Source organism: Punica granatum, chromosome 4 (genome assembly GCF_007655135.1).
Source record: "Punica granatum isolate Tunisia-2019 chromosome 4, ASM765513v2, whole genome shotgun sequence".
In the NCBI taxonomy this organism is placed as follows: domain Eukaryota; kingdom Viridiplantae; phylum Streptophyta; class Magnoliopsida; order Myrtales; family Lythraceae; genus Punica; species Punica granatum.
The window spans coordinates 30848602-30873096 of NC_045130.1; the positions used below are offsets into that span (position 1 = coordinate 30848602).

A 24495-nucleotide genomic window follows, 5' to 3' on the forward strand; every position below is an offset into this window, starting at 1 on the left:
GAAGAAAGAAGATAACAAAAGGAAAGGATGATGCACAAATTGCAGCACAGCATCAAAATTCACTTGGGTGGAAAATGTCAGAAACATTATAATGACGCTTGTGGGTGGGCCTAATAAATGCAGGGGAGTTATCAGAAGCAGATGAAAATTCATTGAACCCTGCCCCTTCATCACATCGGATGCTTGAAGAGAACCCCTTTCTTTTTGTTGTTTTTCTTTAAATCAACGTAGTCTTACGATGAGATTGACGAAATATCCTTAGCTTATTGATTGATTGAGATTAATTTATGTCCGCTCGATTATTGACTTGTCCTGATCACGAAGTACTATACTTATAGTAAGTTTTGAACATGAGAAGTCCGTCTATTGACAGTATAAATTGTCAACTAAATTATATCTCGTGGTTTATTTTCGATTTCAATTTTATTTTTTTCTGCAAAAAAAAAGGAAGAAAAAGATGAACTTTGAATAAGACTTAGCTGTTGCCCTCCAACACAAACTGAAACCTCATTGGCGCCCTCGTACTAACAAGTGGGGGACCAATCTAAGCCCATAAATTGTTGCATTAATTATGTGGTCCATCCCTTCTTCTTCGTTGATTATGGAAGAAGTAACTCTCCCCAGGTGATAGCTGTCCACTTTCCTCCAATTCAGTCGGCCAACCAAATTTTAATGAGATAAATAAACCGATAAAAAGGGTGTAATTGAGATTTGAGAGCATGCTAATGATTATTACCTTCTTATTATGAAAAAAGAATGGAAAAATAAAAAGTATTATTATATCGTTCATCACCTCTTTTCTACATTTATTTTTTCGATGAGAGACGAAGATGCTCTCAACCTAATAGTTGAGATTAATTATCGCTTAAGTATATTTTATCAACCACACCATATCTAGCGGTATCATTATATCTATTTTTAACCTCGAGAACTTTTGTTCCTTGAAGTTAAGATTTGAGTCATTGTTATTCTCCCATTTATTAATGACTAACCTTGTTTAAAACTCTTGTTGCTCAAAACTAATCCAACAAACTTCCTTTGTGTTCCACTGCGTATTTAGTTTTTTTTTTCTAATTTTAGAGGGAAGTATTTATTCGTTTAATTTCAATATTTCTTCTCTATGATCTTAATTGATTTCAATTAATGAAAACTTTGATCAAACTGATCCCAAAGAAAAATGTCATGATCAAAATTAGATAAGCGTAATCATAATTGATAAACTTTTCAAATTTATACCAAAATAAATTTCATTGGCTAATCAATTGGAAAATGCCAAATTGCTTTATATTCTCCACAACTTAACACAATCAGATCTAGATGAGCCATTAGTGATATGTTCTTTTGGTTTTGTCTAAGTAAAAGAAACCCTGGACTATGAACAACAAAGCCAACACAAAAATGTAAATAAATAAATAAAATACATAAAGATTAAGAAAAATTTAGGCTTTAAGAAGAAAAAATTTATACCTTGATCTTACTTCATTAATCAACTGCGCATGAGTAATCAGAAAAAAAAATTAAGATTTTCAAGCAAAAAAAAGAAAATATTTCAGAAAAGAAACTTTCATTGCTAGTCATGAGAAAGTCTTGTATGTAACGGAGGTATCACGTGGTAATGTCACAAGTCAATAAGGGTTTGTCATTTTGATTTTTAATATGTAAATAAAAATAAGAAAAATTCATTGTTGACAAAAATAACTCATTATTGTCAAAAATAATAATTTCTATGTGTCTTATGACATAATCCTACGTTATATCTCCGTTACACACAAGACCATTAACTGATCATCCTCTCTAGCTGAAGATTGACGATTGTACTACATTCTAGGAAATTAGTGACTAATGAGGTAAATAAAATCCCACCTAGCTCCGGGATTTTAGCCAATGTCGTGCTCTAAAAAACATGACCAGATATCTAAATATCGGTCATAAATTTTCTAAAATTATGGAACAGATTATGTGGTCGCATGGTGTAATAAATTACTAGAAAGGGAGGGAAATAGGATTAATAACAAAGATAATGATATATTTGCAGGACTCAGCAAGTCATATTACAGAATACATAAGGTGGGCCACCCTTATAAGGGACTGACGGGGATTGATTTGCCAATAATACTTCCATGCAATCCATTTGAGCAGTTCTATTAGAGTAAAGAGATCCTTTTTTTTCACCTAAAAAAGAACAAAAGAGATCTTATTATTTTCTAGACTGATTACAGTTGAGAATTAATTTAGTTTTAGATGGAATAACATTATTAATTAAGATATAATCATTCCCATGGGTGAGGCACTCCAAGTTAATACTTCTAAAGGGACATCATAATAATTTTGGCTTAGTACAATGCTTGTCGATATTTGATTGGATTATTAGGTTTCCTCAAGCCAGGGGACCCCTACTTAATGGCTTTCACCTTCCACCTTTAAAACATTTCGTTTGCCTTTTATTTGATTGGCCACTTTTACAATAATTCACTTGAATGCCGAAATTCTCTCAAAGAAAAAAAAAACACATAATATTCTAGAAAGAGAGAGGCTCCACATGTTGCGCTACGGATCAGAAATGGGAAGACCTAGTTTCAACGGGAAGAACCCATCTAGTCTTCCCCAGGGAATTGACTTAATCAAAAACTTTCTCCAATTATATATAGTTGCTTCATCTTTATCCCTTAAATTTTCAGGAAAAAATGTTTGCCTGCTCTTTTAAAATGAAAAATCGAGTGAGAAAGGGGTGTTAATATAGGGGTATAAAATACCGATTTAAAATTAAGAGATCTTGAATTTAATCCTCATGAATGAGATTTACGTGTCCATTTATTTTCCTTTATTTTCTATTCTTTTTCTGTTAAATCTAAAAATCTCCCTTATAATCGAAAAAAAAAAATGAGAAATCGAGTTATCCGTTCCATACAACAGCATATATCACTCAACGTTCCACCTGATACGCGTGGATTGGAAGAATCATATAAACTAAAGGATGCATGCATGGAGTTGATTGGATATTGATATGAGGTTGTTGGAAAGCTACAAAGAACTAAAATGGGAGTTCATATTTTGGTGTCGTGTATGAAATCTTTGATGAAAATTTTTTTCAATTAATATTGTTCAAAAGTTTTCTTTTTCCTATAAAGGAATATGGTATAAGTATTTATTTAAGTAAAATGAGCTTGACTTTTCTTCTCCTAGCTAGACGGTAGAATTCACAAAACAAAAGAAGCATGCACTTTGTATGCATGCATGTCCCTCTTGCACGCCCATCTTATGATTCCATCATAAATTTCGGATACATGAACTACTGGACGAGAGGGGAAAGAACAAACCTATAAGGATTAATGTGAAACTCTTGCCTGCAGAAATGTTTCCTCAAACTCTAAATTCTCTAAGATCACGTTTGGTACAAAGAAATGAAATAAAATGAAATGAAATTGAAATTGAAATGAAATGAAATGAAATTAAAATAATAGAAAGAATCAAAGAAATGCAATATATTAAGAGAGAAACGCTTTTTTTTAAGTGAATTCAAGATGGAGCATAATTAAAAATAGTAACCTCTAACCTATTTTATAATTACATTTAAAAATATATAATTCTAAAAATTAAAAATACACTCTCATCTTCTTGATCTTTTTTTAGTTGAAATGGTGAAGTGAGCATCTCTCGTTTCTTGGGTGAATCTCATTTTTCATGTTTAAAATATATATATATCATCACTCATTTAAACTCTCAAAGTGCAACAAAGAAAAACAAAAATTGGAAATGAAGGATGGAAATTTTATCCCACTCCGTTCATTTATACCAAACACAATCTAACTACTCTTATTGATGGAATAGCTTCAAAGCACAACATTATATTATACGTGGACTTGTCCAAGGTCATCACATTCTATATCTATCTATATATAAAATATAATTTTGGGGGGAAAAAAACCTTTTTCCCCTTAGAGGGACTTAATCAATATATGACCCCATTTGACCAAAGAAGCAGAAATATCTCCAAGGAGAAATACTGTCCTGTCCTGCCTGCTGCTGGCTAGCAAATTTAATTAATAATGAACTCGGATGCTTGCACAAAATATATACCAAACACCAAATCTTGAGAAAAAGAAAAATTTTAATTGATCATATATATATACGCATATATTCTTACCCACTTTTTAAGACATAAATTTCAATTGCCATTTCCGTATTTGAAATATAAGTATCTACTACTCTGCTAGCTGAATATTAATTTAACTGCTAATTAGTAGTTGCTACACATTTAAAAAAAAAAAAGGAAAGAAAAAGAGTGACCAGTGAGGGTTGTCTTAAGTGTTATACATGAAGAGTAAATTATCTTATCTTATATATGAAAGAGCTAATTCAATGTCGAGTTGAGGGGTTCAATAAAGAAATTGCACCCAGCTCGACCATGCTTTCTCTTGAGACAATTCGGTTTTTCTTGAGTGTTTTCAAACCGCAATATCAGAGCTTGCTCCCGTGACTCGATTTCTCTACTTATAGATGCATTTAGATTATTATTTTTTTTGGCAAACAGATGCACTTAATTAGATTTTAGAATGCGTCCATTTTGGTCAAATTGACTGCCACTAGCTAGCTAATATTAACTTACCTTAATTATCTTAGCCGCCTTAATCACTATTGAACACACTTTTGGCATGGAATCTAAATACATGAAGGGAAGGTGAGAAAGAGATAGATAGAGATGCCCCGCAATTCACCGAAAAAAAGAGATAGATAGAGAGAGAGAGAGAAAGAGAAGAATATATTACATATATATGATAATGGCATGTACTGCATACGTGCATAAATATACATATACATATATAAATATAACATAGATTTAGGTGGCTCGATAAGATCTCAAGTTCCTCTCTGCGTGATAAGTAAAAAAGCAAAAGAAAAAATTGAAGCTTTGTGGTCCTCAAACTCACTTATTGATCCTTCTCTCCCTTTTATTACTCCCCTTTTCTTATATCTGCCATATAATCCCCCAACATCTCCAAGTTTTCTCCGGCTTTCCGATCCCCCCATCGATTTATCTCCGTCAGTTCTCGCCCGCAATCGGAAAAAAGACAATGGGATCAAGAAGAAACCTCGAAGATCAGAAGAGGAGCTTCAGGGCGGTCGAGGAGGACGAGGAGGACGAGGAGGAGGAGGAAGAGGAGGACGAGGAGGAGGAAGAAGAAGAATCAGAGAGCAAGAGGATAAGAGCTGCTGGTGTGAGCTTCTCGGCATCGGGCAAGAAGTTTGGATCTTCCAGCGGTACTAGTGCTGGCGGGTGGGCTTCGACAGGTCGAGCGACCACTTGCCAGGCCGACAACTGCACGACCGATATGACTGAGGCCAAGCGGTACCACCGACGCCACAAGGTGTGTGAGTTCCATGCCAAGGCCCAGGTGGTCCTCATTGACGGGATCCACCAGCGCTTCTGTCAGCAATGCAGCAGGTCGGAAACCCTAGCTATCTCTTATAATCCTTCTACGAGATGAATTGGGCCATATCTTTTAGTTGAGCTCATTATATTTCGATAGATTCATCGATATTGCCACATTTCGATATGTTTTGCTGATATTTCTTTTAGCGTCAAACAGTAAAACCGAGCTAGCTAAGACTAGATTAACTTCTGAGCCAGGACAGTTTTAATAATCCCTTTCATTGACTACACCCATACAGTTAATAATGACAAACGATATTTTTCTCTCTTCCTTTAGCTGACAAGATTTTGGAGTAAGATGACAAATTATACCTTCATAAGTCTATTTAGTGAAGGCTTATATACTTGTTATATGGTTTTGACAAAAGAACATGCCATAGTCGACCGTTACACAGCTATTAATTTTTCTCGACTTCGTACAAGATGACTGTCCTTATATGGGTTATATGGTATGCAACGGATGTATGAGATACCTTCTCTAACTAAACAAACGTCTACGATAGAACTCATTTACCTCCTGTCAACTATTTTGAGTACAATTTATGAGAGCTTTTCAAAACAACTAATGTCCATTTTTGGCATAAGGCAAACTGTAAATGCCCACAGATTCCACTCCATTACATATCTATATTCTCATAGTACTGGGTAAAACAAGGTTCTATACCGGGGACCATGGATTTTGCTTATTAGTTCTCTATAAGGATCAAAATTGATAGAAGTCTCATATCTGAGTTGCCGGATATGACCTAAGAAAAGCTTATCTCTTAAGGTGGAATTTTTCCCGTATGTATTAATTATGATCAGATTGTAAACCAATGACAGCGTGTGCGCGCGTGCATTCCTTGAACAATATATATTTCGTAAAAGCTTATAAAGGACATCGATATATATAACTTCATACACAACCATGTGATTGTCTAAAACATTGTGTACGTACAAGCAAGAGGGATTTTGTTATTTCTGCACGCCTAGGGTTTGAAAGGGACCATTCGGGAGCATATGTTTCATAAGTTGATTCTTGTTCTTCGTTGATGTCGACTAAAACATAGGCATGGAATAGAACCCACAAGCACATAAACCACATCCATGCAATGACAGAATATATTTATAGACAGGTTAGATCTTTGTCTAGCTTCGGATATGACTCTAAAAACCTTTTGTCTTTCCAAGTTGAAGAAATATATTATGTGATTCATCCATAAGTTGATGTTCTAATTCAATGTAAGAGCATAAATGCATATATATAACTATATAAAAGAACAAAGAAAAAGGACATAAGAACATATAAATGTGTGTATGTGCTTTTCTTTACCTATTAGATTTCTTCTTTTGATGTATATGCTGGTTTTCGACATATATAGAACTCTGTTTATCTAGACAACCTCAAAGCCGGTGAGTTTCGAAAATTTTTGTAACTAATGATATTGACTCGGTATGTATAATTTCCATGATGTGATGAATTTCCGACTGGAAATTACCGATAGGTTCCATGAGCTTACGGAGTTCGATGAAGCGAAAAGAAGCTGCCGGAGAAGGTTGGCTGGTCACAACGAGCGGCGTCGAAAGAGCTCGTACGATTTTCCTGGAGAAGGCTCAAACTGAGAGAAGAAATTGAGATGACTCCAGGGCAGAGGGAAAAAGACTATCACGACTTTTATGTTTACTCAGCTATCTGACTTAATGCATGCTCTCTCTCTTCTGTCAATCCATACATTACATGATCGGCTCTCTACATATTATCATTTGAAAAACGAACGTTTGCATATCCAGCAGTATGATATGGTGAAGATGTATGCCACCATGTCAGACTATTGTTGCATTCTCCTTCCATAATAATTGTATGCGTGTGCGACTGCTTCAGTTTCGCGTGTTAATGATCTCTGTGAACTTGGCACCCATACCGTGAGTAACAATCCTTATGGATGACAAGATAAACTAACACTCGATACCAAAACCTCGATCAATCTATGAAACTATGAACATTTGAGTTCTCCTGTCACATGCTACGTACTCACGATGATATCCCGATTCTTATAGAATTATTTCCCATGCCTTGTTTCCGGTTAATTACAGGATAATTTTGTAGCTTTTAATTGTTCTCCATTCTTGCTCTCCAGCTACCATAGAGAGAAGAAAAAAGAAAAAAAGATCAAATGTTTTCTTTTGGACACGATGAGCTAATGTTGTACAAGAAAATGGTAGAGAGAGAGAGAGAGAGATCAAATAAATGCTTCTTTGAAAGAAGAGTACATTTTACAATATGAATCCACAAACACGAATATAAATCCGAATAGACAGAAAATTCTTATCGGCTCGTACGAGAACATTCCACTACACTCAAGTAGCTCAGCAAATGGAAACAAAGATCGCCTTCCGATCAGATGATTCCCACCCACTTTGACTTGTCAGTAAAGTAATCAAAATCCAACCCCCCCGGCCAGCGAATCATAACTCATTAGCCGTGCCTTATTCCTAAAGCCTTCATGGCCAATTCCCAGGTAACAATAGCAGCTGCATTGGCAGGAAATGCCCGGACAATCGTCGGGCCTAATCCTGCATAACATCCTTTCAGACCCGCCCTTCTATAAATCTTCAAGCCAAATAGAAAAGATGTTAAAGACGTGACTGGGAAAGTATCGAGAATGAAACCAGCCAATAATATTTCTGTGGCAGCAAGGAAGAAGAGTCTTACTGAATTCAAAACTCGAAACGGGTTCCTGGTGGATGATTTATCTGGTGAAGTCTGAATTATTGTTTTTGCCACATCCAAGGGCAGCACGGCGGACCAAAACTACAGAAAGTATGAGCAGAACATGAATACAACCCAAACCCCATCCGACTAAATGGAAGTAGAGAATAACGCTTGGAAAATTTGACTGAAAGAAATATATATTCTCTGCAACCCGAAGGTTGCAATTCACCAATGAACCACACAAATTTCATGCTTGGGACAAGCTTGCAACCTCATGCTCACGCATCACTGATTTTACACGTCAAAATCTTAGTTTGATTCTACTGAGTTCCTGATATCGTTCCAGAACTTTATAGAAAAGGGTCATATCCAAACTGGAGACTTCCAGTCAAGACTCTGGATGTAGGTCATCTGTCTTTTAATGTGCAGGAGTAGAACAAAAATCAGAACTTCAAGTGCAAAGTGGGTCCAAGCTTGTAATTTTGTACAGTTCAACTTGGAGCTACACAAATTTCAGGGTGCTGAGAAGGTGCAGATGACAAACTTGAGAGCGCAACAAAAAGTAATTTGTACTACTATTAATTAAGAGTGAAAAAAGGAAATATAAGAAAATGCTTACTGCTACACCGCCAAGACCCCCAGTAACGACCCCAACACCAGCATCAATCAAATGCCTGTGCTGAGATGACTCAGCTTGCAGCTTTAAATGCAAGTGATAGCGAACATATTCGTAGACGGTGAAGAAGACGGAGTTTCCCACTGATTCTCTTAACAACGTTGTAAAGCCACCACGAAAAATGCCTGTAACCTGAGAGCCACCTCATCAGCTTTTGAAGCTCTGATATAGTGCCTGTTCAGGTACAGAGAGCAGTAGAACTCACCCCTTCAGTTTTCACCGTTTTTACAGCACAATCAAGGGGGCTACTATATCTACTGGACTTGGGAACAAGAGAATCCGTGCCTTGAACTTGCATTCTACACTGAAAAAGTGATGTCATAGGTAGCACAAAGACTGGAGACGAGAGGAATGATATACGAAATGATTTGCAGATATACAGAATCTAAGCCTAACAATGACGCTGCATTCTGACTTTATATGAAAAACCACGAAATGAACATTTCACATACCTTCACTAGTTCTGAGGGACATAAGACAAAACTAATGATAGCTCCACCATAAGCTGCAGAGGGAATGATTATTTGTGGCTGTGGGCAACTGGTTTGTACTCCTCCCTTCATGAACAGATATGCAAATTACACACAACTATCTCACTCGCATAATGGTGGAAATGAAGCTACTTTGTAATAATAGATGCTCAGTTGACCAGACCAAAAATGAGCATGTACCAGGCTTTTGTACAAACCTGTAGCGACTGCTTTGTTTGGGAGTAGATGCCAAAAAGAAGTGAACTCTCAAATGCCACACCAATAAAAGAGGAAGTTGCACCACTGTATAGGCCTTTGATCTGTAAAAAGAGTAAAACTTCGATTACACGAATCCAATCAACAATTAAAATCATGGATAGGATCCACTCTCTAATAATTGAAATGTCTTTCATGCCACTAATAAGAGCTTGAGATGCATTATTTTCATATTTTTATCACATGTCACTGCACAATGAAATTCAGCCAAACTTGCATAAGTTACAAGAATTCAGAGGCATCCCATGATGAGTCGCCCATACAGTGAATGAAGAAACCAAGTGAAAACCGATCATTAGACTAGTCACTATATCAGTCCATATGATACTTGTTTTCTTTTCCTTGGAGTAAGACGTAACGTAAATGAGTAGATACACTGGCACAAGCAACAAGAAAGCTTATTGTATGCATTCATCTTCACTCTCCAATTCAACCTATCATACCCCTTCAGTCTTCAGAATTCGTGCAGAGCAGTGCAAGCCATTCCTGTACTTAACTCCACCGACTTCAGTGTTGTGCTTTTGAAGCTTCACCTGGCATATGAAACATGTAACCGTAAAACAGAGGCAATACGTCTATCTCCATAATTATTGACATCTGCCCAGGCACGAAACCAAGTGGAACCAATACGTTATCAGGTTCCACCCTCATAATGAGTGGTATCAACCACGAGTACTTGAAGAAGGCCATCTTCGTTTTCGCTGATCTTTCTAGAGGTGTATTTGGTAATGCTTCCTTTGATCACAGCAACAATAATGTCACCGATATGAGACATATCATCGATTACTAGCTCCAACAATTCTCCCTTAGCATTTTAATACAGAGAACGTCGAACATTCTCAAACAATGGGGGGAAGAAACTTGCTAAAGGAGGTCAAAACTGCGTATGTAAACAGCCCCTTTTCATGGCCGGTCGATCTAGTATGAAGTTCCCGGTTTCGGCTCGAACAAGTAAGTCGAGTCAAGCTCATGAATAATCGAAGTTCAACCTCGATAGCTGCCAAATAGATTGAGAAAACCTAAAGAATGCATAGATTCTGCTAACTAAACGAATGACTGGGTAACAAACTCGATAGTGACATTCCTAACGGCACATTAAAATGAGATCTTTGATGACGAAATCGAATTCTTATCATATATTCCTTCCCCATTAATGGTAAAACCAATGCAAGGTAGAATCTTTTTCCTGATTGGGAGCTACAAACTCGACTGCCACTTCAACTGAGACGAACAGCTCCCACATGAATCGGAGCAACCGACCGGCGGTGCTAATAGCTGTAGCATGGTGTCCTTATTCGTCCCGTCAATTGCAGTTAAAGTGGAGCAAGAATGAGAGGAATTAACGGGAGAAATGTGATGGCTGAAAGCGAAGTTGCGAACCTTGACGGTGTCGAAAGGGTGGCCAGTGATGACGGTGGAGACGCCGGCGAGCAAACCGGCCACGTACTCCTTGTAGCCCGAGCTCTCCGCCATCTTCTTCCCACTCTTCTAGAAGCTTCCCGACCGCTCGGCCAATATCATAGGCTCCTCTCTCTCTCTCTCTCCCCCTCCCTTCAAGGTTTGGTCGGATCGGCGGGGCAGCGGAGAAGAGAGGGAGAGATGAAGTGGAACCTGAGCAGAGTTCACTGCAGTGGGGAAAATGCGAACATGCCCTTCCCTTTTTCAGTCCCCAAACTTTTGTGTTCTCTGAAAATGGTCTCGAATTTTTTATTTAGCTAAATATAGTCCTCCAACTTTGCTCACAATTTCGGTAACTGTAATTGATATTGTATGAAAATCTTCTTTTTTTTCCTTTTTTTTTAACTATGCTGTACTATCATTCCTAAGTATAGCCCCAAAAGAAAGTCATTAGGAATTAAAGCGCACACTTTAAAAATTGCCTTGTTTATAATTACTTTTAAACTTCCGTTGAATTTTTCATATAGAAAAATAATTTTTAATTTTAAAAATAAAAAATAATTTAAAAAACACGAAATTGAAAAAATTACAAATAAAAATAAAAATTTTAAAGAGGAATTAGGGACGGTGGTGGAGGGCCCTTGCATGTCACTATATTGAGATTTGGTAATTTATCCTAAGATATAAAGGGAGGAAAAAATTTCAAATGCGTTGATCATGCATCGGTCACCGCCATTTAAGTAAAGTTGTGACATCCACAGCATCGAAAATCCACTGAAAGCTGCTTGCTCCCTCCATTTTTTTTTCTTTTTATATTTTTAATGTTATTTTACTTTTAATTTTTTAAAGAAATCAATGAAAAACTAATTGAAAAAAGCAAACGCGATAAAATTTAACAGAAAAATGAAACACTTAATGGAAAATATAGATTTCGCTATAATCAAACAATTTTGAAAATACATACTGATACTTCAATTCTAACAACTTTTGCTCTTGACTATAGTTAGGAAAGAAAGTAGAATATATACTTTTTTAAAATTAATCCAAATTCTTTGGAAAATAATCCAAAATTCTATTATACGATTATTTGAAACAAAACTTACGGTACCTTCTATGATAGCTTTATCCCTTTTGATTTTTGAAATTCGATCTTAAAATTTTAACGCATGAGATTTAGAACACTTCAATCGATGATAACTCCATCTAGTCACAATAATACACACAAGCAATCGAACAAATCAAGCAACGAAAAGTTCGCAAGAACTTCCCGTAACCGAATAAGAGCAGACTATATACAAGTAAGACTGTACCCTTCAACATGGGAAAGTGATTATAGATATTGTGGGATACAGAGCCCATAACTATTGTACAGCAGCACGAATACAGGCAACTTCTTACATCGTTAAATTATTCCGCTCAGAATGACTGCAGCATCCTCATAATCACAACTTACTAGACAGAGGCCCTCTAGGTAATTTTCCGCGCTCACCAGTTTCTGTCGATCTTTTGAGCAGGTCGTTTTCAGATATGAATTTCGCAAACCGAGAGCCCCTCCCTTCTTTCTTTCCATCTTCCAGGAGGGTCTGAGGCAAACCGCCGGGCAGAGTCGGGCCTGGCTCTGGCGATAATTGAGGCATCAATTCCCAAACAGCAGAGAGCTGTTTATTTGGCTGATCGAGATCTCGCAAAAGCAAAAAGTCCTTCATATCTGCTCAGGCAGGCAAAAGCATGGTTATCAGATTATCACAGATTTTTCAAAGCCAATATATAAGGGTTAATCCAGTAAGCAATTTTTCGATTTATTCATAGACTAACACGAATAAAATAAGGTATACATTTTTATTTTTTTTGTTTTTTCCCTTCTTATGTTTAGTTAGAGCCAATAAATAGTTTAACTTACCTTGTGAAAACTCGAAGACAGGTGCTAAAGCTGCACAAGGGATGGCGAAATTCAGGTTTGGTATTACTGTCCCTTTGCCGTGTCGTGTATTGCTGCATCCAAACACGTCTTAATTAAGAGGGCTCCAAAATGAATCAGAGAAGCAAACAGAATCAAATCTGAGTATAATTGGACATATGGGTTTCCCTATTGCTTATGGTTCAGGCCCAAAAGCATCCCGTTCCTACCAATAATCATTGTAATCTAAATTACAAGGAATATCATTTCATCAAAGGATAAGACTAATTTTCAAAGTTGAAAAGCAGTACCTCGTAATGAGTCCAATCATTTGACCCTCTGAATTAGCAACCAAACCCCCACTAGCACCCGCATAAACTGTAGCTGTGGTCTCGAGCATCACCGGAAATTCTCCATGCTCATCCCCATGTCTAAGGGACCAGTAGGATTTAGGTAACTTTGTCTTGACAACTTTTGACACGACACCCCATGAAACAGATGGTGCGACCTCTGATTAACAAACATCCCACAGAAAACAGAATAATAGAATCTTCAGGCTCGTGATTCAGAGAGAAATATAGCATGAGGCAGATCAATAATAACTCCTACAAAATGAAATCATTTGAAGACAATGAGATTTGCCGCGAAATATAACTGACTAGATTAAGAAAATGAAGTTTTTTGGTTTTATTCTGCATAATGTGTACTCATATGAAAGTGCATCATGAATCACATACATGGCTCAATCTTTAAATCGTGTTTGATGATGAAAAAAAGTCACAGAATCAGTCATGGAGAGTGCCATGAAACAAAATAGAAAAACTGGTACAGCTCTCCAGAAACAGACAGTCTTCAATAAAGGATAGGACTTGCTCTCTCTTAAGCATAAAATATCATTCATTATTTTGTCAGAATATAGAAACGAAAATAAAGAAAAGACAAGGAAAAAATCCCTTACCGCATCTGGGCCCAAACAGCCCATGTCCAATCACGCATGCCCTCGATCCTTGAAGTGGGTTTGCAACGTCTACCACGATTGGAGAAAGATCATCTGGAACATCCACAAGTTGTAGAAGAGCAATGTCCAGGGACCCTTTACAGATATATACCAATTTCGCATTGCACCAAAACCAAGGTTCTCTATGATCCAGACGAACCCGAATCTTCTTATAGTTTCTGACAGACGAACTGACACTGCACAGCCCAAACTTACAATTCTCATCACAAAGGTGGGGCCCAAGGCGCGGAGGTTCCATTCCATTTTCTTCACCACTTACAGCATTCCGACCAAATCTCCATGGTTCGAGCAAGTGGGCATTCGTTATGATGAGGCCTTGTTTATTGAGCACTATCCCAGAAGCCCACATGCTATCACCAACCATTATGAGACAAACGGAAGCCATGGCCTTCTTGATAGTTGAAGAAGATCCATACAAAGGATTCTTATGAATGTAATTTAACTCCTTTCCAGTTTCAATGCGTTGCTTTAAGACCTTCCCAGCAGGTTCCTTCCAAAGGATGTGGCTGAAAGCAGCTGTGATTGCTTCCCACGGGATTAATGGCTGTTACCGAAGGCTAGGGTTTTCGATGATGCATCAATTAGGATATATGCGAAAAGATGGATGAAAACAGAAATAGAAGTCCACCATTTACCTGAATTTGGGCCCCATTAGTCTTTTGCCTTAATGGTGTGACAAGAATCCCAATGAGATTGCCATTCTCATCAAAGACAGGACAACCTTCCATACCTGAAATATTGAGTCAGTGATAATGAGACCAGTAGGCATCAATTAAACAGAAATCATGGGGCTAAGGACAACAATCGTAATTTTCTGTTATCACCCTCATGCAAGGGCAACCTCTGATACAATAAATCTTGGAAATTCAAAGCTTTTCCTCTTACCGACAAAGACGTTAATAAAGTAAAATGTAAAACAGATGAATTGCACGTTACAATACTTTTAACAATCAGAATCCTCTTTCCTCGTATTAAATAATTTTCTGAGAAGCGCATTATGATAAAGTGAAAAGTCAAAGTCAGTTTCCAGAAACAAAATGGATTCATTAGTTCCCAGAATCCTGTTTTAGCTATTCATAGAACAAACCAAGATTTTCTACTTTAATCAAGAATATTATTTAGTTGTGCAAACAAATAGAGACAACTCAAAACATCTCATATCAATATGCTCGCACCAGGAAGACAGCGAATATCGGCCATGAGTAGAGATTTGTTTGCTGAAGTTGGGGGGTAGCAGTTGGAAATAGATCCCACAGAGGTGCTGATCCAGAAGCCAAAGAACTGAATCAGATCAAAATATAACTTCAAAGGACTGCAGAAGGATTTTCTTCCATTTTCTCCCTTTTTTGGCCATAAGATTACCAAAGAAGTTTGCAAAGTAAGGAAAAATAAAACTTGACAGAGGTACCTATTTAAGAAATGCTTAGGTGAAAGGATGCCAAATGGAGAACCGACTGCTAAAACAAAATCGCCACTTCTGATTGATGATGATATAGCGATGCTCTGAGCATTCTAATGAGAGAGATACAAGTCACTTTCTCGCATGGGAAAATAGTCTCTGCACAGGGAGCGGGAAAAGAGCATGTCGAAGTCTTACCTTCAGAGGAAGCGAAACTCCTAGAAGAGCAATTCTAGTAAGAGACTTGCCCATAGAAGCAGAACTTGTGTTAGTCCATTCTTCTATAGTCATATGCCTCTGATGCTGCATGAAAGATCTATTTCAGGCTCAATCACAAAAGATTTACTTAAGATCAATGTTCCATCTCACATAAAAGAACTTCAATAGGTCTTATTGTAGGATGAGACTTACAAGAGCTCATTGAAGAGTCTATTTTTTAGGATTCATGACAGCAACTATACAATTGAAAGATAACCAAGCGAAAGAAGGAAACGAGAAGTGAGTCATACTTCTGCTCTCATAAGATCAGAAACAGACCGTGGGCTGATCTCTTCGGAGGTCAAGGACCAACCAATCTCCCAATTATGCCCCGAAGAGCCGACAGAAGTATCAAGCAGTGACTGGAGAGCAAGGGAAGAGTCTGGTACATCAACCTGGAAAGGAAAATGCACACATTGATGATGAAGGGTCTAGTCATTTTCAAATAACTGAAGACCTAGGAACTAGTCATTTCAAGCAAGCAAATCCTCAGGCTATATTCCTTACTAAAGTTAGCAGCGTTGCAGGCATCCAGCAAGAATCTCCTACATTTGATTCCTCAGAGTCATTCCCCACTCTTGCATTGTCCTGCAATAGATTTCACAGCTGAAACCAGAGTACCTCAAGCTTTTAACTTTCTTCAATCTTTGAGCAAAGCAAAGCACAACAATAACTTACGTCCATCAGTATGTTTATCTGAGCCCCCGGAATCAACTGTGGATGGCCCTGCCAGAAACAGAAATGGAAAAGATTGCCTCATAAACTCAGTTTCTAGATCGAATCAAATGATCAATGAAGCAATTTCTAAGAGCTTTTAACCTGAACTACGCTCCCTCGGTGATTCGGCGACAAAAAAGATTCAATCACAGAAGCAACAGTTACCACCAATGCTGTATTCGACTGGCTATCGCCAAAAACCCGCTTCGCAACCTTTGGGTCATAAAGGGCATCAGGAAGTAGCAATCCAGAAGCCGAAAGTGTGGTAAGTCCAGAACTGCACATGCCCACGAGATGCGAGATTTAAGAAAAACATTCAAGCCAGCGAGGAAAAATTTAGGGAAATTTTGGCATAAAATCTCTTTGCTTTTATCTTTGTAATAAGTAAAATTGCGACTTTCAGCCATTGATTCATGCATTTAAAAACTTGGAGTGCTAGATATATATGTATAACAACGCAGAATGCCATGGTTAAAGATACCAAAAACCACATCGAATTTCACATACTCGTATTTATGGAAAGCATGCTTTCGCATCTTCAGTCCCTTTGGGTCCTGAAATTATCAGAACACGAAGACAAAAATTGCAGAATCAGCAAAAACAAGACCACTAGAGAAACACAGCCATAAATGAACTAAATGTTACATATTGAGCTGAACAAAGTCATGTTAGTTAACAAGATTGAATGAAGGAGCAAACTTGGATAATTGGAGGACAGAAAGAGACGAAGGGGGCGTTACCGGGCCGTGAACGCGGACCAAAACGGCGAAATCACGGGCAATTTGAATGATTTCCGGCAAACCCATTTCCAAAATTTGGGACCTTTCTTCGATCTTTCACCTTCCGCTGTACGTCTCGCCGCCTACTAATCCTCCCGTCTGGACCACTCCGAGGGCTGAAGACTCTGAGTCAACTTCCCACTTCAAATGGGGACTAGAGACAGATACCTAGGCATACATACATATAAATGTATACGTATACGTATACGTATATGTATATGTACTTGCACTTGCATATGCATATGCATAAGAGAATCAACGAGGGAGATGAATCTCTTCTCGGGAAGCGATGAAATGGGCCAGACGTCAGTATGGGTGCGATGGCATCGGCTCGATCGGCGGCAAAAATTGAAAATCTGGTTTTTCTCCCTCGGGTTTTACTTTATTCTATTCTGGACCCTGAAGTTTACAAAGCATTATGCTTTGTTTGCTTATGGTATCATGCTCTATTCCATTTAACTCCATTTTATTTTTCACTTAATTCAAAAATACAATTATTACTTTTTACATTTTTTTTTAATTTAACTATAAATTCTCTCATATATTTTTTAGCCATTGTTATAATTAGTTTTTTATTACTAAATTCTCTAAACTATTCATTAGTTTTACATCAATTCAACAATACAATCATTACTTTTTTATCGTCTTCTTCAATTTAATAATATATTCCCTTACATATTTTTTCTTAACTATTATTACAATTAATTTTTTAATAATAAACCCCTCTAACTACTTTTGCATTCGTCCCGTGAAGTTAAATATAATCATACTCTACTCCGTTACCAAATGATGTGTTTGGATTTAGAAAAAATTTTAACTCAACTCCACTTATCTTCAATTCAACAACACAATTATTACTTTTCCTTTTTAAAAAAATTTTTTAACCATTCAATTCAATTTTAATACTAAATTCTCAAGAAGTTCGTGGGCTTTAACTTTGGCTTATGGAGAAGACAACTAGGGTGTGAAACTTTCTCCAATTGTCTTAGCTGGTGTACAAATTGAATTTAGGTAGTGTTTCGTACTGCTTCCGAAGCTTTGGAGAATTCAAGACAATGTGAAAATTCATTGAGTATGTCTTGAATTTTGAACTCGAGACCTAAAGACTTAATGGACCAGCAATGGAAAAGATCGAGATCGTGGACAGTCAACTGCAATATTGCGGACAACCAATTACAGTCAGGCACAAGGAGAGCATATAGACCATGGGCAATCAACTGGTAGCGCATACAGTTAACTTTAAAGGGCTTCAGATGCGGAGCTCGATCATCTTGAAATTCTCCCCTATCGCACACAAGGCAGTGAGATAGTCCTTGATTAATGTACAGGGCCAGGATCAGTCCATTCCTTTCAGGCCTCAGCCATATGTTGAAAGGTATGGCCATGATTTCAGAACAGGAAATTCTATCGTCCAAATCTATGGAAAAATGTTGGACGATAGAATTTCCTCCTCATAAACCATTACATCACATTTTTAATTTTTAATTTAAAAAAACTATGTAAAGCAGTTCACAAGCTACTTAAAAGAACATTTTTCCATAGATTCCAATCACGACGACACAGTGAGCCGATAAATAAATAACAAGATGACTTATACCATTTAAGCATAAACTCAACATTTTGAAAATAATGTCAACTATTTAACTGAGCCATGCTTTCCATTTTCACATGATAGGGAAAAAATCATCGATAAATTTACCTGGTTAACTTAAAGTAGCCAAATATTGAGGCCCTGACTGTAAAATACCCACGGGCCCATACAGACTTGATCTCATCTGCAACCTAAAAACTTAAGTATTAGACCCAAACCTCATATAAACTTGTGGCTTCTTTCTCAATTTTTCCATGTGGGATAACGTATCTCAACACCCGCTCTCACGTGACAACGTGTGGTCCAACACGTGCCATATGCCCTCAAACATCCGCCCTTTAATAACTGACCACGAGTTGAACATCCTCTTCCGTGTAAGGGGGGATAAATACCAAATTAGCCTCGAGCTCAACACTCGAGCCTAACTAGAAGCGCACCTTTAACTACCTCAGAACTGGACCAAGCCACTATTGGGCCTGATTAACATAAGACGCACCATTGGCTGCCTCGAAATTGAATATGGCGGGGTGTGAGCCCACACGAGCGCACGGAAGTATAACCTGCTCCGATACCATGTAAAATTCCACTGGGCCTATAAGTTATTGGGCCCATCTCCAACTCAAAAGCTTTAGTTGATAAGTGGTGGTACCCAAGTCTCATATAAACCCATGGATATTCATTCATTTTTCTAATGTGGGATTAACATCCTCAACACTGACTTATCTCGTTCAAGACCATTTACTCAAGGCATAATAAGAAGGTGAGAATAGCTTGACAAGGTTAGACATCTAATTGATTCAACAAGGAAAATCACATATGAAGCTCTACTCTACACATTCAAGAGCGTTGGCTGAATATACAAATGATTGATAAAATCGTTGCATCAAAAAGATGCAAAAGCATGTTAGTTCAACAAGATCAAAGGAAAAGATATCTTGTAAGAAATCTATGCATTGTGATTCCACCAAGCCAACAAGAATCATCAACGGAGATTAATCTAAAACAAAGGAGATACAACATTTGACACCAAATAAATTAACTACTGCATTCTATTTCTTACTGATCATTTCTATTATGCCAGTCTAAATATGTAAAATTTCATTGGGCCTACAAGTTATTGGGCCCATCTCCAACCCAAAAACTCGAGCTGATAAGTGGTGGTATCCAAGTCTCATATAATCCCATGGATATTCATTCATTATTCCAATGTGGGATTAACATCTCAACACCCGCCCTCACGTGTAACGTGTGGTCTATTTCTGACTACACGTTGTCAAGTGCCCTTAAACACCCGCCCTCAACAATTGACCTCGAGTCGGGCTTCTTCTTCCATGATCGGGCGATGAAGGACTAACACGAGGCGCACTTTGGCTGCACTCGACATACTGGGGCCTGACGTGGTGTGGGTGCGCACACGAGCGTAGGCACGCACACGTGTAACCTAGGCTCTGATATCATGTAAAATACCCATTGGGCCTACACACACTTGAGTCAATCTGCAACCTAAAAGCTCGAACCGATAGGTGTTGGTACTCAAATCTCATATAAATCCATAGTTATTCTTTCATTTTTTTCATGTGGGATTTTATAATTCCCAACACCCACCATCACGTTTAATGTGTGGTCTATTTCTGCCTACATGTTGTCACGGCCCTTAAATATCCGCCCTTAACAACTGACCTCGAGCCGGGCTCATCGTCCGTGCTAGGGCGAAAACGTAACTCGCTTTGATACCATATTGAATTTTTATTGGGCTCATACGGACCTGAACTCATATCCACTTAAAAATTCAAACTGATAAGTGTTGGTGCTCAAATTTTATATAAATCCATAATTATTCTTTCATTTTTTTTCATGTAGGATTTTATATAATTCCCAATAAAATACTTCGGATTTAAGTTCAAAAGACGAAATATCAGAAAACTAAAAGCAGCAATGGATCTTATTAATTGTAGGAATGTAACATTTGATCGGATTTTTTTGGAAGGAGATCACGCCTCGCGATAAGATGAGAAGTCCAAAGGTACATTGCTCCCCAGTGAACTACGAATGAGGTCATTATCATTCATTCAATGAACACGAGAAAAGGAAAGTCAAGAACACAAGATTAACCAAGACTTTCTCTTGAATTCGGATAGATGTGAAAGAGAAGCTCACCAGATAACTCCCTACTCAACACCATTACAAGGGCAATGACAAACATCTGCTAACTTCTCGGTGTTGTTCAAATCATCATAAATATCTTATCCATTATATTAGTATGTTGAGTTATGTTCTATTTTTGTGACTATCGCTACCCACGATGTCCCACTCATATTCGAACCACCACATTTTGCCAAACAACATGCCCCGTCATGAATGCATACCTGTTCTCAAATGGCGTCTAACTCTGGAAGATATTTGTACCAGAGGCAGCGCGGTGGGTTTAGCAGGACGCACGACAGGGACGGAACGGGGGCAGAATAGCGGGGTCGAGATAAGTAGAAGTGACGGGACTTGGAAGGAGAAATATGAAGTGGCGACGGGCAATTTCGCGATTGATGATGAAAGCCATTTGCAGGGACGAAGAGGCTGACATGAGGGAGAGAGGAAAAGGAGGCAAGGTTCGGCTGCTCAAGGAGGAAGGCAAAAAGTGTCTGTCTATTGGCTAAGGGACCCCTGGTGTGGGAAGGCATTTAAGGGGCGCAAATATTCCAACTTGGAAAAGGCCTAATTAACTTCTCCAACACGTAATATTAGACACCGGTGTTTCTTAATACTTTAGAAAGAGAGTCAGTTTGAAGTTAAACGAATCGACGCGAGAAAACACACTATGGTGAAAATGCGCCAAGGAGCATCATATTTTTCACATAGAGAATAGATTAGGTTTTTTAGTTAAAAGGTCATGGAACGATGAACTGAGAGTTCTCTAGTTTGGATAGTATGATGTAACTACATCTCGGAGTCTCGACTTTTATATATTATAATTGATTGATCAGGTCCCAATTAATCTAGGTGCGAGCCGAATAAATTACTAAAGGGTAAATTTCCTCCAATCGTGAATTTTTCAGATTTATAAGACTCAACTTGAGATTAGCGGGAAGAGGTATCGAACTATATGAGATTATGGCTTCTTTTGTGATGTCTTGGTAATTTGAGATTATAGCCATTTTCATTCTTGACAAATTATTATTTTCAACCAAATAATTAAAAGAGCAACTCGGCAAAAAAATAAAAAGAATGCAAAGAGGGAAAAAAAATGTCTCTCCTCTCATACTTCACTTGTTTCAAATCTAGCCATCACTCGCGCTAATGCGGTTGTTGTTAATTATATTCCAACCTTTTAACCATGATGTCTCCAAAATGAAATGATGCATAAATGATAGTAGATGACCTACCAATATACGAATCAACGTCAAAGAAATATTTAACCAAGTAAAGGCATTTTATTTTAAAATGTGTACACGTAATCTCGATGTTGATTACCCGATGTTAATTAATTTGGATGTTCTGCTCTTTTGAATTTTTCTTTCTCCAAATCAATTAATAATTATTTTTTTGATGCTAAGATGACATTTAGTACGGAGCGAAATATATCTATTAGTAATTATAAATAAAAAAATGAAAAGGTGATGGAGACGATGGGATATGATTGAGTGCAAGTAGGAAGCATGATGCCAAAATGAATGCATATCCATCTTTTCCCCCTTAATTTTACCATCTTCTTGAGGGCCTTAATAAATTAATCAATAATATATTAATGAAAAATAGAAAAATAGAGTGCAATATACTGGTACGGTCCTTGCATAATAACAAAAAAAATTAAGTTTCAATTTTAATAGTTAGCTATTTGAGCCCTTTATTAGATTTCTTTTAAAATTTTCTCGTATTATGGACATCTTTTATAATCGAAAAAAAAAAGTAAAATGAGGGGTTGTAGAGAGAGATAAAATTAAGGGTTAGTAACCTAAAAATTACGACTTTTTGCTAAATTTCTAATTCTAGTATTATTTTTCAGAAATTATACAAGAAGGCACGAACTATCGTTTTAATTGTGTATCTAGCACGATGTAAATTCTGCCGTCAACTTTGACTATAACAGTTGACGTGGCCTTAATAGTGACACGTGGCATATAGTGATTGGCCGATTGGACTTAATTAATAGAAAACTATTTAAAAAATAAAAAAGAGAAAAGTTTAAATCGAAGAAGGAAAGAGTGGAGAGGGTGGCCAACGGTGGTGGCCTCCCCCAGACATGCAACTAAAATGATAATTAGTGCATTTCTGTGTAATTTTAGAAAACTCGTGGTAAAATTGGAATTTTAGTAAATGATCATACCTTTTTAAGTCATTAGTCCTTTCGACAAAAAGTTTAGTTGTTCTAAATTTATGAAAAAATTGATTGTTCCTCTCGTGAATCAGTCTCAACCTCCTGCTACCATCAAATTAATATTTTTTGTGGTCAATTTTATATAATAATTATATATTAAAAAACAAGATCTTACGATCGAAAGATATGAGGACCAATCCTTCAAATGGATTGAATAGGATAAAGCTTCTAACAACACCTCTCTTTTTTTGGCTCAATAAACCTCATAATTATTATTACTAAAAAGTGACATTGTTACAAGGGTAACCCTCAAACATGCATAGAGAAACAAAATTTGATCTAATGCCAAATTGACATAGATTGTGGGCAAGAGGGTTGGAAGTACGGGGACCTAAATACAATGCCAGTCCGAGAAATAAGAAAGAAGTTTCCTAACATCTAACATAATGTTACTAATATTTAGGGAACATTATGAGAATTTAACAAAGCATTAACAATAACTAAAGCATCGGTTTCAAGCCATAGCTTCATCCATCCAGAGCTGAGAGCCAAAGAGGTAGCTAAGAAGATCACTTAGGCTTCAGCTTTTTGAGATGAGGCTGCAGTAGTCAGGGCAAACCATGAGTGGAGTATCTCTCCATTGAGTGACTGCGCTGCGCCACACTAGCAATGGCTGCTTGAGAACCACGCCAAGCAACATATGTGTCGATCCTCCACCAGCACATGTTCAGTGAGGAGTTGAGGATTGATGATCTATGAGCCGCCGTGTACGTGTGAGAAGGAATATCAGTTTGAGGGGCTTGTAAGCTGATGCTAGTCGTGGCTCCTGATCTGTCACTGATAGAGACATCTGAGGGGATTTGGACAACAGTTTGATGAATAGGTTCCTTTGCAACTGCTCATTGAATGATTTGCGGATAAGTTGAGGCATGAGAGCAATATCAGTCCGATCCCTTGCAAAAAGACATTTGTTTCTGAGATTCCATAAACCATATAGTGTAAAAGATATAGGTTCAGTACATCCTTCAAGTAAGAACACCGAGGGTTGAATGATAAAAATCAACTATGTTAGTCGAAGTAGAAGAAGGAAAATTATCGGAAATCAAATTCCAAGGTAATTACTTCCACGCAACACGATAAAAGATGCATTTACCGTAGAAATGAGTAAAATTATCGGAACTGATTTTACAAAGCAGACATAGAGTTTCACATTGAGAAATCCAGGGAAAGAATCCACAAGTAAATCTCTATAAATGGAATTTTAGTCAATCATGGATTTTCAATCCCCAAAGACGTTTCCAATTGAAAGATGAGTGAGTATTGAACCTATGCTTTTAATCCAATGCATAAAAGGATTTAACCGAATGCTCTCCAAGAGTACTAGGAGTCCAAATCATGGTATCATCACAATTCGAATCAACAAGGTGAATATTCTGAACAATAAGCTCATCAAATAGATTCATAATTACATTCCATCTCCTCGGAAGAAAGAGCATGAGATCGCATACCTTGAACTCGTGTTCCATAATTATTCTTAAAGCTGGATTGGGTTTAAAGTTTAACATACCTGGGATCCACAAGTCC

At 37.4% G+C, this 24495-nt stretch overlaps 3 protein-coding genes across 4 annotated transcripts; 1 reads left to right on the top strand and 2 right to left on the bottom strand.

Annotated features, from left to right (window-relative positions):
- Nucleotides 1-4836: 4836 nt before the first annotated feature.
- Nucleotides 4837-7310, top strand: LOC116206284 (squamosa promoter-binding-like protein 3). Its single transcript, XM_031539113.1, has 2 exons — nucleotides 4837-5443; nucleotides 6916-7310. Exons 1-2 carry the CDS (start codon nucleotides 5073-5075, stop codon nucleotides 7031-7033), a joined length of 489 nt encoding a protein of 162 aa, XP_031394973.1. The 5' UTR covers nucleotides 4837-5072; the 3' UTR covers nucleotides 7034-7310.
- A 335-nt stretch (nucleotides 7311-7645) lies between these two features.
- On the bottom strand, nucleotides 7646-11169 carry LOC116202331 (mitochondrial arginine transporter BAC1). The gene is made up of 8 exons (XM_031533855.1): nucleotides 10926-11169; nucleotides 9989-10078; nucleotides 9488-9589; nucleotides 9252-9356; nucleotides 9005-9103; nucleotides 8743-8931; nucleotides 8124-8222; nucleotides 7646-8021 (listed from the first exon to the last, which is right to left on the bottom strand). Exons 1-8 carry the CDS (start codon nucleotides 11016-11018, stop codon nucleotides 7887-7889), a joined length of 912 nt encoding a protein of 303 aa, XP_031389715.1. The 5' UTR covers nucleotides 11019-11169; the 3' UTR covers nucleotides 7646-7886.
- Nucleotides 11170-12170: 1001 nt separating this feature from the next.
- Nucleotides 12171-17306, bottom strand: LOC116205665 (glyoxysomal processing protease, glyoxysomal). Of its 2 annotated transcripts, none has more exons than XM_031538298.1 (14): nucleotides 16973-17306; nucleotides 16740-16786; nucleotides 16335-16509; nucleotides 16194-16241; nucleotides 16023-16103; nucleotides 15767-15910; nucleotides 15456-15560; nucleotides 15267-15361; nucleotides 15034-15119; nucleotides 14494-14588; nucleotides 13799-14402; nucleotides 13152-13350; nucleotides 12844-12935; nucleotides 12171-12651 (listed from the first exon to the last, which is right to left on the bottom strand). In XM_031538298.1, the coding sequence occupies exons 1-14, from the start codon at nucleotides 17036-17038 to the stop codon at nucleotides 12386-12388; spliced, it is 2103 nt and encodes a 700-aa protein (XP_031394158.1). In that variant the 5' UTR covers nucleotides 17039-17306; the 3' UTR covers nucleotides 12171-12385. The 2 variants fall into 2 exon arrangements, with proteins under 2 accessions (XP_031394158.1, XP_031394157.1); XM_031538297.1 differs by having other exon boundaries at nucleotides 15267-15370.
- Nucleotides 17307-24495: the final 7189 nt, after the last annotated feature.

Bases quoted from the DNA above. Each gene is read 5' to 3' on its own strand.
- LOC116206284 (XM_031539113.1), top strand. From the start codon at position 5,073: ATGGGATCAAGAAGAAACCTCGAAGATCAGAAGAGGAGCTTCAGGGCG. The intron at 5,444-6,915 runs GTCGGAAACCCT...AATTACCGATAG, and splicing joins TTCTGTCAGCAATGCAGCAG to GTTCCATGAGCTTACGGAGT.
- LOC116205665 (XM_031538297.1), bottom strand. From the start codon at position 17,038: ATGGGTTTGCCGGAAATCATTCAAATTGCCCGTGATTTCGCCGTTTTG. The intron at 16,242-16,334 runs GTTAAAAGCTCT...TGTTTCTGGCAG, and splicing joins ACCGAGGGAGCGTAGTTCAG to GGCCATCCACAGTTGATTCC. The intron at 12,936-13,151 runs GTACTGCTTTTC...GTTTGGATGCAG, and splicing joins ATGATTGGACTCATTACGAG to CAATACACGACACGGCAAAG.
- LOC116202331 (XM_031533855.1), bottom strand. From the start codon at position 11,018: ATGGCGGAGAGCTCGGGCTACAAGGAGTACGTGGCCGGTTTGCTCGCC. The intron at 8,223-8,742 runs GTAAGCATTTTC...TACTTTCTGTAG, and splicing joins GGGGTCTTGGCGGTGTAGCA to TTTTGGTCCGCCGTGCTGCC. The intron at 8,022-8,123 runs GTAAGACTCTTC...TTTGGCTTGAAG, and splicing joins CGTTTCGAGTTTTGAATTCA to ATTTATAGAAGGGCGGGTCT.